The 13,895-nt window shown below is 38.6% G+C and overlaps 1 protein-coding gene across 1 annotated transcript in view; it reads right to left on the bottom strand.

Moving 5' to 3' along the window:
* Positions 1-4,999: 4,999 nt before the first annotated feature.
* Positions 5,000-13,895, bottom strand: part of LAPTM4B (lysosomal protein transmembrane 4 beta) — a 94,081-nt gene continuing 85,185 nt past the window's right edge. The window contains exon 9 of the mRNA XM_053715914.1: positions 5,000-6,451. Within this exon, the coding sequence (XP_053571889.1) occupies positions 6,377-6,451 (75 nt within the window). The 3' untranslated portion in view covers positions 5,000-6,376. The remainder of the gene's footprint in view (positions 6,452-13,895) is intronic.

Below are 13,895 nucleotides of genomic sequence, written 5' to 3'. Positions count from 1 at the left end.
ACTGACCCTCTTGGATCATGGGTAAAATGGTTCGAATAGTTTCCATCTTGAATGACGGAACTCTGAGGAATTTGTTTAGGATCTTTAAATCCAAAATTGGTCTGAAGGTTCCCTCTTTTTTGGGAACCACAAACAGATTTGAATAAAACCCCTGTCCTTGTTCCGTCCGCGGAACTGGATGGATCACTCCCATTACAAGGAGATCTTGTACGCCGCTTAGGAATGCATCTTTCTTTATCTGGTTTGCAGATAATCTTGAAAGGTGAAATCTCCCTTGTGGAGGAGAAGCTTTGAAGTCCAGAAGATATCCCTGAGATATGATCTCCAACGCCCAGGGATCCTGAACATCTCTTGCCCACGCCTGGGCGAAGAGAGAGAGTCTGCCCCCTACTAGATCCTGTTGTCAGATAGGGGGCCGCTCCTTCATGCTGTCTTAGAGGCAGCAGCAGGCTTTCTGGCCTGCTTGCCCTTGTTCCAGGACTGCTTAGGTTTCCAGGCCTGCTTGGATTGAGCAAAAGTTCCCTCTTGTTTTGAAGCAGAGGAAGTTGATGCTGCACCTGCCTTGAAATTTCGAAAGGCACGAAAATTAGACTGTTTGACCTTTGATTTGGCCCTGTCCTGAGGAAGGGTATGACCCTTACCTCCAGTAATGTCAGCAATAATTTCTTTCAAACCAGGCCCGAATAAGGTCTGCCCCTTGAAAGGAATGTTGAGCAATTTAGACTTTGAAGTCACATCAGCTGACCGGGATTTGAGCCATAGCGCCCTACGCGCCTGGATGGTGAATCCGGAATTCTTAGCCGTTAGTTTAGTCAAATGAACAATGGCATCAGAAACAAATGAGTTAGCTAGCTTAAGAGTTCTAAGCTTGTCAACAATTTCAGTCAATGGAGCTGTATGGATGGCCTCTTCCAGGGCCTCAAACCAGAATGCCGCTGCAGCAGTGACAGGCGCAATGCATGCAAGGGGCTGTAAAATAAAACCTTGTTGAATAAACATTTTCTTAAGGTAACCCTCTAATTTTTTATCCATTGGATCTGAAAAAGCACAACTGTCCTCAACCGGGATAGTGGTACGCTTTGCTAAAGTAGAAACTGCTCCCTCCACCTTAGGGACAGCCTGCCATAAGTCCCGTGTAGTGGCATCTATTGGAAACATTTTTCTAAATATAGGAGGTGGGGAAAAGGGCACACCGGGCCTATCCCACTCCTTACTAATAATATCTGTAAGCCTTTTAGGTATTGGAAAAACATCAGTACTCACCGGCACTGCATAGTATTTATCCAGCCTACACAATTTCTCTGGCACTGCAATTGTGTCACAGTCATTCAGAGCAGCTAATACCTCCCCAAGCAATACACGGAGGTTCTCAAGCTTAAATTTAAAATTAGAAATCTCTGAATCAGGTCTCCCCGATTCAGAGACGTCACCCACAGACTGAAGCTCTCCGTCCTCAGGTTCTGCATATTGTGACGCAGTATCAGACATGGCTCTTACAGCATCTACGCGCTCTGTATCTCGTCTAACCCCAGAGCTATCGCGCTTGCCTCTCAATTCCGGCAATCTGGATAATACCTCTGACAGGGTATTATTCATGATTGCAGCCATGCCCTGCAAAGTAATCGCTATGGGCGTCCCTGATGTACTTGGCGCCATATTAGCGTGCGTCCCTTGAGCGGGAGGCGAAGTGTCCAACATGTGGGGAGAGTTAGTCGGCATAACTTCCCCCTCGACAGACCCCTCTGGTGACAATTCTTTTATAGATAAAGACTGATCTTTACTGTTTAAGGTGAAATCAATACATTTAGTACACATTCTCCTATGGAGCTCCACCATGGCTTTTAAACATAATGAACAAGTATCCTCTGTTTCAGACATGTTTGTACAGACTAGCAATGAGACTAGCAAGCTTGGAAAACACTTTAAAGCAAGTTAACAAGCAATATAAAAAAACGTTACTGTGCCTTTAAGAGAAACAAATTTTGACATCATTTGAAATAACAGTGAAAAAAGGCAGTTACACTAACAAAATTTTTACAGTGTATGTAACAAGTCAGCAGAGCATTGCACCCACGTGCAAATGGATGATTAACCCCTTAATAACAAAAACAGAATAATAAATGACAAAAACGTTTTTTAAACACAGTCACAACAACTGCCACAGTCTACTGTGATTGTTACCCTCCTCAAACACGACTTTGAAGCCTTTTGAGCCCTTCAGAGATGTCGTGTATCATGCAGAGGGAAGCTGAATGTCTCTGTCAGTATTTTTAGCTGCACAGAAAAGCACTAAAATAGGCCCTTCCCACTCATATTGCAACAGTGGAAAGCCTGTTACTAGGCAAAAATCAAGCCAGCCATGTGGAAAAAAACTAGGCCCCAATAAGTTTTGTCACCAAACATATATAAAAACGATTAACATGCCAGCAAATGTTTTATATTACACTTTTATAAGAGTATGTATCTCTGTTAATAAGCCTGATACCAGTCGCTATCACTGCATTTAAGGCTTAACTTACATTAATCCGGTATCAGCAGCATTTTTCTAGCAAATTCCATCCCTAGAAATATGTTAACTGCACATACCTTATTGCAGGAAAACCTGCACGCCATTCCCCCTCTGAAGTTACCTCACTCCTCAGAATATGTGAGAACGGCAGTGGATCTTAGTTACTTCTGCTAAGATCATAGAAATCACAGGCAGATTCTTCTTCTAATGCTGCCTGAGATGAAACAGTACACTCCGGTACCATTTAAAAATAACAAACTTTTGATTGAAGTTAAAAAACTAACTATAATACACCACTCTCCTCTTACTACGTCCATCTTTGTTGAGAGTTGCAAGAGAATGACTGGATATGGCAGTGAGGGGAGGAGCTATATAGCAGCTCTGCTGTGGGTGATCCTCTTGCAACTTCCTGTTGGGAAGGAGAATATCCCACAAGTAATGGATGATCCGTGGACTGGATACACTTAACAAGAGAAATAAATACAAACTTGCCTGTGAAATAAAAAAAAAACCTAAGCTAGATACAATATAACTATTAGTTATATTGTAGCTAGCGTAGGTTTTATTTCACAGGTACGTATTTAGTTTTAAATAGGAATTATTTAGTTAATGTTAAATAATATTTATTTAGTTTTATTTTAATTATATTAAAGTTAGGGGTGTTAGGGTTAGACTTAGGGTTAGGTTTAGGGGTTAAAAACTTTAGTATAGTGGCGGAGATTTTGGGGGCAGCAGATTAGGGGTTAATAACAGTAATGTAGGTTGTGGCGATGTTAGGGAAAGCAGATTAGGGGTTAGTAATATTTAACTAGTGTTTACAATGCGGGAGTGCTGCGGTTTAGGGGTTAATATGTTTATTATAGTGGAGCCGATGTCTGGAGCGGCAGATTAGGGGTTAATAATTTTATTTTAGTGTTTGCGATGCGGGAGGGCCTCGGTTTAGGAGTTAATTGGTAGTTTATGGGTGTTAGTGTACTTTTTAGCACTTTAGTTATGAGTTTTATGCTATGGCTTTGTAGCATAAAACCCATAACTGTGATAACAAAAATCATAAAAGGAAAACCAAATAAAGTTCTGAATCAAGGATATGTCTGTGTCCTCTGGATGAGTTTTTCAGCTTGTTAGCATTCCTCAGTGAGATCCCATAAAAAAGGAAACAGAAAATTGCAACATAGTGTGAATCTGTAACTGCACTTTGAGGAAGTAGTTGTTTTGTAACAAATGACTACTCATATTTGTTGGAGCTTTCGACTAAGCTCAAGGATATGCGCACTCCCACTTTATACTGATGGGAAAACAGTACACTAGGCAAAACTTGGATACAAATTTATTTTAAAATATATAAAAGCGTCACATAAGCCTTGATAACACCACAAGGTAAGGGTACAAAAGCAGATATGCTGTAACAAATGCTTCAAATCGCCAAACTTGCAAAGAGGTAAATGGATCAGCAGGGGTGTGACCGCCGAAACCAAAACCTCTTTAGTAGCAAGACAATAGCGCTAAGCCCCCAGGTGTCCTGGCTAGTGTAGAGACGCGATAAAACTCAATATAGAACAGTTCAGTTCCCTGAATGTTGCAAAACACTGCTGCTATAGAGAACTAAAGACACACGCTTCTGTACTCCTATGAGACCTACATATATTTACTATTCAACTGAGGATACCAAGAGAACAAAAGCAGTTTTGATAACAGAAGTACATTGGAAAGTTGTTTGCATGCTCTATCTAAAGTTTAGATAGAGCATGCAAACAACTAAAGTATAAAAAACATAGGGACCGATTTATCATTTGCCTGGCAGACATTATCCGCTGAAGCGATCATGTCCGCCAGACATCGATAAATGCCGACAGCATATGCTGTCGCATTTATCATTGCACAAGAGGTTTTGGTGAACTGCTTGTGTAATGCCACCTCCTGCACATTCACGGCCAATCTGCCGCTAGCAGGGGGTGTCAATCAACCCGATCATATGCGATCGGGCGGATTGCTCTCCGCCGCCTCAGTTGCGGGAGATGAGTTAAGGAGCAGCGGTCTTAAGACCGCTGCTTCTTAACTCCTGTTTCTGGCGAGCTTGAAGGCTCGCGTGGAAACAGGGGTATTTGGCCCCATTCGAGCCATGATAAATCTGCCCCATAGTTTTGACTTTACTTTCACTTTACTGGGACTCAAATTATCTGAATAGGTATTATAAGGATTAAAATCTTTGAAATGGGGGAAAAGTCTGAACTGGCCATCCCAGGATTTGAACCTGCAACTCTGGACAGCCTCTAAAGTCATCTGATCAGCCAACAGGACAATGAAACTACCCAGGAATACAGCCAACAGGGCTGGAAAACCCTAGCTGTGTAAGGGAATAGAATTGCATCGATCATGAGACTAAGCTTTTCATTTTCAAAATTGAAAGCAAAAAATAATTTAAATATCAAAATATATTTCTTAGTACTGATCTATCAGTATTTTCATATAGACTTTTCCATTCAAGACATAGAGATTTAAAATACGTTTTATTGTCATACTGAGAAGTTACTGTGATCAATCACAGACTGTAATATTCTGGAAAGCGTTTATTAGTGTATTAATTATACGGTTTACAGTGAAGATCTAATTAGATTAGAAAAGTGATTTAATTTACAGAATAAATAACATTTCTCTTATTGCAATTAAATAGATTTTAATGAAGCTTTATGAAATTGATTCATGCAAATTAGTCCTTAGAATATTCTAATTAAAATATACAATCTAACGCCTAGCACTGAGGGACATGAAGCTCAAAATTGTTCTTTTAACTAGAGAGTACAATTTAAAAAATATATTTACTGCTACTATCAATGTATCTCTATTCTCTTTGTATCCTTTGTTAAAGAACATATGCATGTTGGCTCAGGAGCATGCACGTCTAGAACACTTTATGGCAGCAGTTTTGCAATAATGTTTTTAAGAATGTTATACACTTTTGAGCACTAGATAGAAGCAGTGTATCCACTATGTATAATATTGTTAAAAGCATTGCTGCAAATATATATATATATATATATATATATATATAAATATATATATATATAGAGAGAGAATCGCCAAATATTTTTTTGATTTAGAGCATACAAAAAAAAACCCATTCCAAATGTATTACTGTTATCACATTAACTTTATTCTATTGGTATTCTTTGTTGAAGATCATATCTAGGGAGGCTCAGAAAAGAGTGTGTTTAAAGCACTTATATGGCAGCAGTCTCACAACATTGCTTTTACATGTTATACATTGTGTACATACTCTTGCCCTCTTGTGCTCATAAGTGTATAACACTTGTTAAAAGCATAGTTGCAAAACTTCTGCCATATAATGTTCCAGACATATGTATGATGTTGAGCCTACTTAGATATGCGCTCCACCAAATGATACCAGAGGATGGAGCAAACTTGACAGAAGTACATACTATCTGAATCATAGAAGAAAACATTTGAGTTTCATGCCCTTTTTAATATAATGTTTTTGTAATTATGCCTTAGTAGTGTATGCGCACATAATACTAACTAGTAGAATAAGCCCCTTATCTATATACAGTATGCACAATAAACAAGTAGAGCATTCCTCTATTAAAAAGCAACCTAACCAATTAAATGCTGCATTTCGTAGGATGTGAAAAACATAGGTACTGTAGATGTCACAAAGAAAATAAATATCAAATACGCGTCATTCCATAAAATATCACGTGGAATGCTGCCAAAGGGAAACACATTATTAGTTTCATGACTGTTTTTGGTAGCGCTGCTGTTTAGTAAAGTAGAATGTGGGAATGATTTGTTCTATTGCTCCAATGCCCATGAATGATGTTGTATTGCTCGGCTGCCCGCTCCTGTCTTCATCTACGCTGAGACATAAGGGGGAGGAGGCTCTTTTGCTGATCCATTTCCATTATCTTCATAGTGTGGTAGCAGGACCTAGTTAAAGGGACAGTAAAAAACACATTGTAATTAAAAGACATTTCTTATATCAGCCAAATCTTATAACCCCCTCCCGCCGTTAGGACGTTCCATGCCGTCATAACTGTACTGAGATTTAGCGCTCTTAGGACAGCATGGAACGTCCTAGCCGTTTGGCTGTACTGAAGCCATAACGGCTTCCTAACTGGGATCGCAGGCTAGGGGGTACTCCCCTCAGACTCGATCCCATCATTGAAATCACATGATTTAAATTTTTACTTTGTTCAGATGTAGACAAATAAGCCCTGGGTGAAAGGGGTAACATCCTTTTTTTTCTGCGATTATTTTTCAATAGCCACATGCCACCCACCATTTGCCCTATTTGGAGGAGCTAATCTGGGTTTTAGTAAGGCTAGTCACAGTCATAATGTTAGCATAGAGTGCCTTATTTTGCAGTTGTTATGTGATGAAGTCATTTAGGGATAGATAAGTAGCAAGGTTAACCTTCTGAAGTCAGTAGGGTGCATTTTAAGGACTAGGAATTAGAAATTGTTCATGTAACATTACACAAAAAGGGGGCAAAAACAATTAAAAGATATTGCAAAGGTGTGTCATTAGACATAACTAAACATTTTATATAAAAATCTCAAGGTGTTTACTGTCCCTTTAAATAAAGAGGGCATTTTAAAAATGTGCTTATGAGATTTAAAGAAACATTACGCTAAGAAATATATATCTATATGAAACAACATCAAGTAAAGGGACATGAGACACCATGAGATCATGCTATACATTGTTTAGCTATGTGTAGCACAAAACTCTGTAATAGACATGTGCAATTCGTTTCGTTCTGAATCAGAATTTGGATGAAATTCGGGTGATTTGGAGGTTCGGATGTATCTGAGTCACTCTAGTAACAAAACTAAACTAATCTGAATTAATTTGTAACGAAACATCCAAATTAGTTTTGATTCATTACTTTTCTTCACATGGCCATGGAGCGATAGTCTGACTCTGTGGACTAATCACAATTCCTTTGCCGTTCCATATTTATTATAAAAAAAATGAATAGAGATATATTATAATTAAATATAGTGAGATAGAACAGTAAAATAATTCCTTTTATGTTGGTTGGAACCATCCGAATCAACGTAACATAACAGAACAAATTAATCCGTACATAACTTCCGAATGCATCCGAAACAAATGACTGCTATAATGAATCAATCCAAATGCATCCGAAACGAATGACTGCTCTATAACGAATCAATCCAAATGCATCCGAAACGAATGACTGCTATAACGAATCAATCCAAATGCATCCGAAACTAATGACTGCTATAACGAATCAATCCAAATGCATCCGAAACGAATGACTGCTATATAACGAATCCGATAGCAACAAAACTAAATAAAAAAATACTGAATCGATACAAAACGAAATTTTCAGACGTGCACATGTCTACTTTGTAATATAAATTCATTATTAATTTTGTCCCATTTCCTGTAATTTAATTTTGAAAATTGTGAACAAAACTACAAGTTGTCCTAAAAAAAAAAAGAGTTACTAGTGATAACAACGTAAATGACATGAAGTCAAAATAAAAATGTTATGGTTTAGATGAAGCATAAAATAGCCTTTTCAACATATTTCTTTTATCAAATTGAATTTGTTCACTTGGTATCCTTTGATGAAAAACATATCTATATAGACTCAGGAGCAGCAATGCATTACTAGGAACTAGCTAGTAATTGGTTGCTAAACACATTTGCCTCTTGTTATGGACCCAGTGGATGTGTTTAGCTAGGTCCCAGTAGTGGATTGCTGCCCTGAATCTAACTTTAACTATGTTTTTAACTCATTTACATGTTTAAACACCAAGAAATATGCATTCAATGGTGTAATAAGAAATGATGTAGAGCACTTTGTTTTTGTACATTTATGCCTCTACTAACTACTTAGCTATGGAACCCTTAGAGGTGTTTTTTTCTCTCCCTTAGCAAAAGTAATCCGCTTTTGAACAACGCAGTTACACTCTGTGGCATAAATTGTGTTTCATTTGCAGGCAGACCGTGACAATTCATTTAGTTCCGATTAGTGTTGTCTTTGATTACACAGCCACAGCCACAGCCACAATTTGCATTACTGTTTATCTGCAATCAGAAATCTGACATTACTAACAATCTTGTAAGCACTAAGCTAGTCTTTACCACATCTGTAGGTGTAATTACATATGACTATAGATGAGATCACTCAGTCTTAGAAAAAAACCCATATAATTTATGCTTACCTAATAAATAAATTTATTTCTTGCTGGTTGGAGTCTATGATCCATTACTTCTGGGAATTGTACTCCAAGGCCTTATTCTTAAAGGCCTAAGAAGTGGCAACTGGTCTGGTAGAATTGGCAGTAATCCATTTAGGAGGAGACCGACTCACCTCCAAGTAAGCCTTATGTGTCAAAAGCTTCAACCAAGAGACCAAAGAAATGGCAGTAGCCTTCTGACCCTTCCTAGAACCAGAAAAATAATCAAAACTCTCACCACATCCAAATTATGGAGAAGTCTCTCCTTAGAATTCATTGGATTAGGGCAAATAAAGGAACAATCTCATAATTTTAGTTATCAGAAGAAACTACTTTAGTTAAAAAGTCAAACTTAGTTTTCAAAACGGCCTTATCTGATGAAACACAAGACAAGGAGGCTCACAACAAAGAGCAGGCTATTCAGAAACTACTCTAGCAGAAGAAATAGCCAAAAGAAACAAGACTTTCTAGGACAAAAGTTGAATATTTAGATCATGCATAGGTTTAAAGGAAGGAACATACAAAACTCTTAAAACCAATGAGGAGAAATTGGTTTAATCACAGGCTTAATCATGACTAAGGCTTGAACAAAATTCAGAATATCAGGAAATTTAGCAATTTTTTTGCAAAACAAGACAGAAAGAGCAGAAATCAGACCCTTAAAAGTACTAGCGGATAAATCTTTATCCAAACCATCCTAAAAAAAATGTAAGAATTATAGGAATTCTAAAAGAATGCCAACGTAACCCATGTTCTGTACACCAGGAAATAAAAGCCTACCAAACCTTGTGATAAATTTTCCTAGTCACAGGTTTATGGGCCTGAACCAAAGTATCAATGACAGAATCGGAAAAGCCTCTCTGCCTTGAAACAATGCATTCAATCTTCAAGCCATCAAGTAAAGAGATTTTAGATCCTGATAAACAAAATGGACCCTGAGACAGAAGATTGTGGTGCCAAGGAAAATGCCACAGATGGCAACTGGATATCTGTACCAGATCTGCAAGCCAAGTTCTGCAAGGTCAGGCTGGTGCAATTAGAATTATTGAGGAGACCTCCTTCTTGATCTTGGCTATTACCCTTGATAACAGAACAAGAGGAGCAAACAACCAAGGAGCTATTAGAGCATCCACAAACTCTGCCAGAGGATGCCTGGACCTTGCATGGGGGGCTTGTTCTTCAAACAAGAAGTTATCAGATACTTCTGGAAGATCCCACAGGTTTACAATCTAAAGACTTTCAGATAAAGAGACCATTCCCTTGGATGAAGGGATTGAAGACTGAGAAAGTCTGCTTCTCAACTGCTCAACACTGGAATATGAACTGCGGAAATTATAAAGGAATTGCTTTCTGCCCGAATTCGAGAAACCTCCCTAATCAGCAGGGACCTGCATGTTCCCCCTTGATGATTGATGTAAGCCACTGCTGTAACATTGTTTGACTGGAGGCCAAAACTGAAGGGCCCTGAAAACTGCACAGAGCTCAAAAACATTTATGGGCAACTTCTCCTCCTGAAGTACCAAAATTTCCTGCGCACTCAGGGACCCCCAGACTACACTCAAATCTGAAAGACATGCATCTGTTAAGGTCACAGTCCAATTTGGGCAGACAAAAGATACCCCCAGAACAATGGAATGATGACTGATCCACCAGGAAAGGGATTGTCTTGTTTTGGCATCCAAAATAATTTTTTGAGAAAACTGAGTGTAATCCTTGCCCCACTGACAAAGCATACTAAGCCGCAAATGCCTCATGTGAAACCAAGCAAATGGAATTGCATCTGAGGCTGCTATCATCCGACCTAAGACTTCAATACAATGAGCTACAGAAGGAGAAGGAACTGAATGAAGATTTACAAAAGCTAAGAGTAACTTCAACCTTCTTTGTTCTGTCAAAGACAGAGTTATGAAGACTGAGTGGATTATTATGTCCAGAAACGTAATCATGGATGGAGGGGACAAGAGAACTCTTTGGAAAATGTATTTTCCAACCATGCCCTTGAAGAAACAACAGGGCACATATATATGTGAAGCTCCTGACTCTAGTTTTTTTTTTTTTACTATTATTCAGTATACTTTAATGTTGTTAATATATTATAATCTGCACATTTGAAAGCAGATATATGCTGCATACTACCAATATAATTTAAGAGCTTATTATCAACTGCAAGCCTGGCCTATGCTCTTCAGAAAAAACACATGGATCTGCAATTACTTAAGTCTTGGAGATTTATTTCATAATCTTAATACACCCTCTTGCTGCCGCAAGATTCCCCACCCCAGAGTTCTGGCTTAACGAGTTCTTACGATACTCATGTAAACTGATCTAATATAATTGCTCTGAAGGCTTCTACATAGTTTTAAGCTCATTTATTAGATAGACAAACAATATGGATGTAGCTGATGGATGGGAAGAAACAATGTTATTTTAGCAAAGTTAGACTTTCTAAAGCACTATATTGAACAAATTCAGTGGAGATAAAGATAATCTACAAAGTGAGTTTGGCCATGGATGCCAGTGGTAAGCAGCGTTAACTCAGTTAACTCAGTTGCTCCAGCAACATTTTTTGGAACTGAAATGAAATCTAGTTTTGTTGATATCTGACTTTGCTACAGTACACAGTGGCCCCTAGTTATCAAGCCGTCAACCTCAAATACGCTGAAATTCCGCAGCGTATTTGTGGCAAGGCTGATTCGCCTTAGTTATCAAGCCCTAGACACCGGCAAAAGTAGAATATAGTGACGTAAGCTTCGATCCGCCGGACCCAGTCCGACACAGATCGATTCTTACGTCACTCCAGATGTTCCACACACAAGTTCGGCACAATCTGACTACTTTTGCTAGTTATCAAAAAACTAGCAGGTACGCTCGGCACTTTTCCGGCCCAGCGTACCTAGTTTTCAAACCGCAGCCCTGGAGGCGGCGGATCCCATAGGAATCAATGGGAGTCTGACCATAATGAAAGTTCATGTTCGCTGCTGCCAGACATCCCATTGATTCCTATGGGAAGTGTGTACACCTAACACCCTAACATGTATCCCGAGTCTAAACACCCCTAATCTGCCCCCCCCCTACACCGCCGCAACTAAATAAATGTATTACCCCCTAAACCGCCGCTCCCGGAGCCCGCCGCAACTATAATATATGTATTAACCCCTAAACCGCCGCTCCCGGACCCCGCCGCCACCTACATTATACCTATTAACCCCTATCCTGCCCCACCCTACACTGCCGCCACCTATATTAAACTTATTAACCCCTAATCTGCCCCCCCTACACCGTCGCCACCTATAATAAATTTATTAACCCCTATCCTGCCCCCCCTACACCGCCACCACTGTAATAAAATTATTAACCCCTAAGCCTAAGTCTAACACTAACCCTAACTCCCCCCTAACTTAAATATTAATTAAATAAATCTAAATAATATTTCTCTTATTAACTAAATTAATCCTATTTAAAACTAAATACTTACCTTTAAAATAAACCCTAATATAGCTACAATATAAATAATAATTATATTGTAGCTATCTTAGGATTTATTTTTATTTTACAGGCAACTTTCAATTTATTTTAACCCCTTAATGACCACAGCACTTTTCCATTTTCTGTCCGTTTGGGACCAAGGCTATTTTTACATTTCTGCAGTGTTTGTGTTTAGCTGTAATTTTCCTCTTACTCATTTACTGTACCCACACATATTATATACCGTTTTTCTCGCCATTAAATGGACTTTCTAAAGATACCATTATTTTCATCATATCTTATAATTTACTATAAAAATATTTACTATAAAATTTGAGGAAAAAATTAAAAAAAAACACACTTTTTCTAACTTTGACCCCCAAAATCTGTTACACATCTACAACCACCAAAAAACACCCATGCTAAATAGTTTCTAAATTTTGTCCTGAGTTTAGAAATACCCAATGTTTACATGTTCTTTGCTTTTTTTGTAAGTTATAGGGCCATAAATACAAGTAGCACTTTGCTATTTCCAAACCATTATTTTTCAAAATTAGCGCTAGTTACATTAGAACACTAATATCTTTCAGGAATCTCTGAATATCCATTGACATGTATATATTTTTTTTTAGTAGACATCCCAAAGTATTCATCTAGGCCCATTTTGGTATATTTCATGCCACCATTTCACCGCCAAATGCGATTAAATACAAAAAATCATTCACTTTTTTACAAATTTTTTCACAAACTTTTGGTTTCTCACTGAAATTATTTGTGCAATTATGGCTTAAATGGTTGTAAATTCTTCTCTGGGATCCCCTTTGTTCAGAAATAGCAGACATATATGGCTTTGGCGTTGCTTTTTAGTAATTAGAAGGCTGCTAAATGCCACTGCGCACCACACGTGTATTATGCCCAGCAGTGAAGGGGTTAATTATGGAGCATGTAGGGAGCTTTTAGGTATAATTTTAGCTTTAGTGTAGTGTAGTAGACAACCCCAAGTATGGATCTAGGCCAATTTTGGTATATTTCATGCCACCATTTCACCGCCAAATGCGATCAAATAAAAAAAAAAACGTAAAATTTTTCACAATTTTAGGTTTCTCACTGAAATCATTTACAAACAGCTTGTGCAATTATGGCACAAATGGTTGTAAATGCTTCTCTGGGATCCCCTTTGTTCAGAAATAGCAGACATATATGGCTTTGGCGTTGCTTTTTGGTAATTAGAAGGCCGCCAAATGCTGCTGCATTTCACACGTGTATTATGGCTAGCAGTGAAGGGGTTAATTATGTAGCTTGTAGGGAGCTTGCAGGGTTAATTTTAGCTTTAGTGTAGAGCTCAGCCTCTCACCTGAAACATGAGACCCCCTGATCCCTCCCAAACAGCTCACTTCCCTCCCCCACCCCACAATTGTCCCCGCCATCTTAAGTACTGGCAGAAACTCTGCCAGTACTAAAATAAAAGCTATATTTGGGCTTTTTTGTGTGTTTTTAGCATATTTACATATGCTTCTGTGTAGGATCCCCCCTTAGCCCTCAACATCACTGATCCCCCACTAAACAGCTCTCTAACCCTCCCCCTCTGCCTTAATGGGCGCCATCTTGGGTACTGGCAGCCAGTACCCAGTTTAGTAAAAAATGTGCCTTTTTTTTTTTAAAAATCCCTTTTCTGTAGTGTAGCTTTCCCC

Source organism: Bombina bombina, chromosome 5 (genome assembly GCF_027579735.1).
Source record: "Bombina bombina isolate aBomBom1 chromosome 5, aBomBom1.pri, whole genome shotgun sequence".
NCBI classification, from domain to species: domain Eukaryota; kingdom Metazoa; phylum Chordata; class Amphibia; order Anura; family Bombinatoridae; genus Bombina; species Bombina bombina.
The sequence above is the reverse complement of the archived record's forward strand: the minus strand, read 5'-3'. Positions and strand labels throughout refer to the sequence as shown.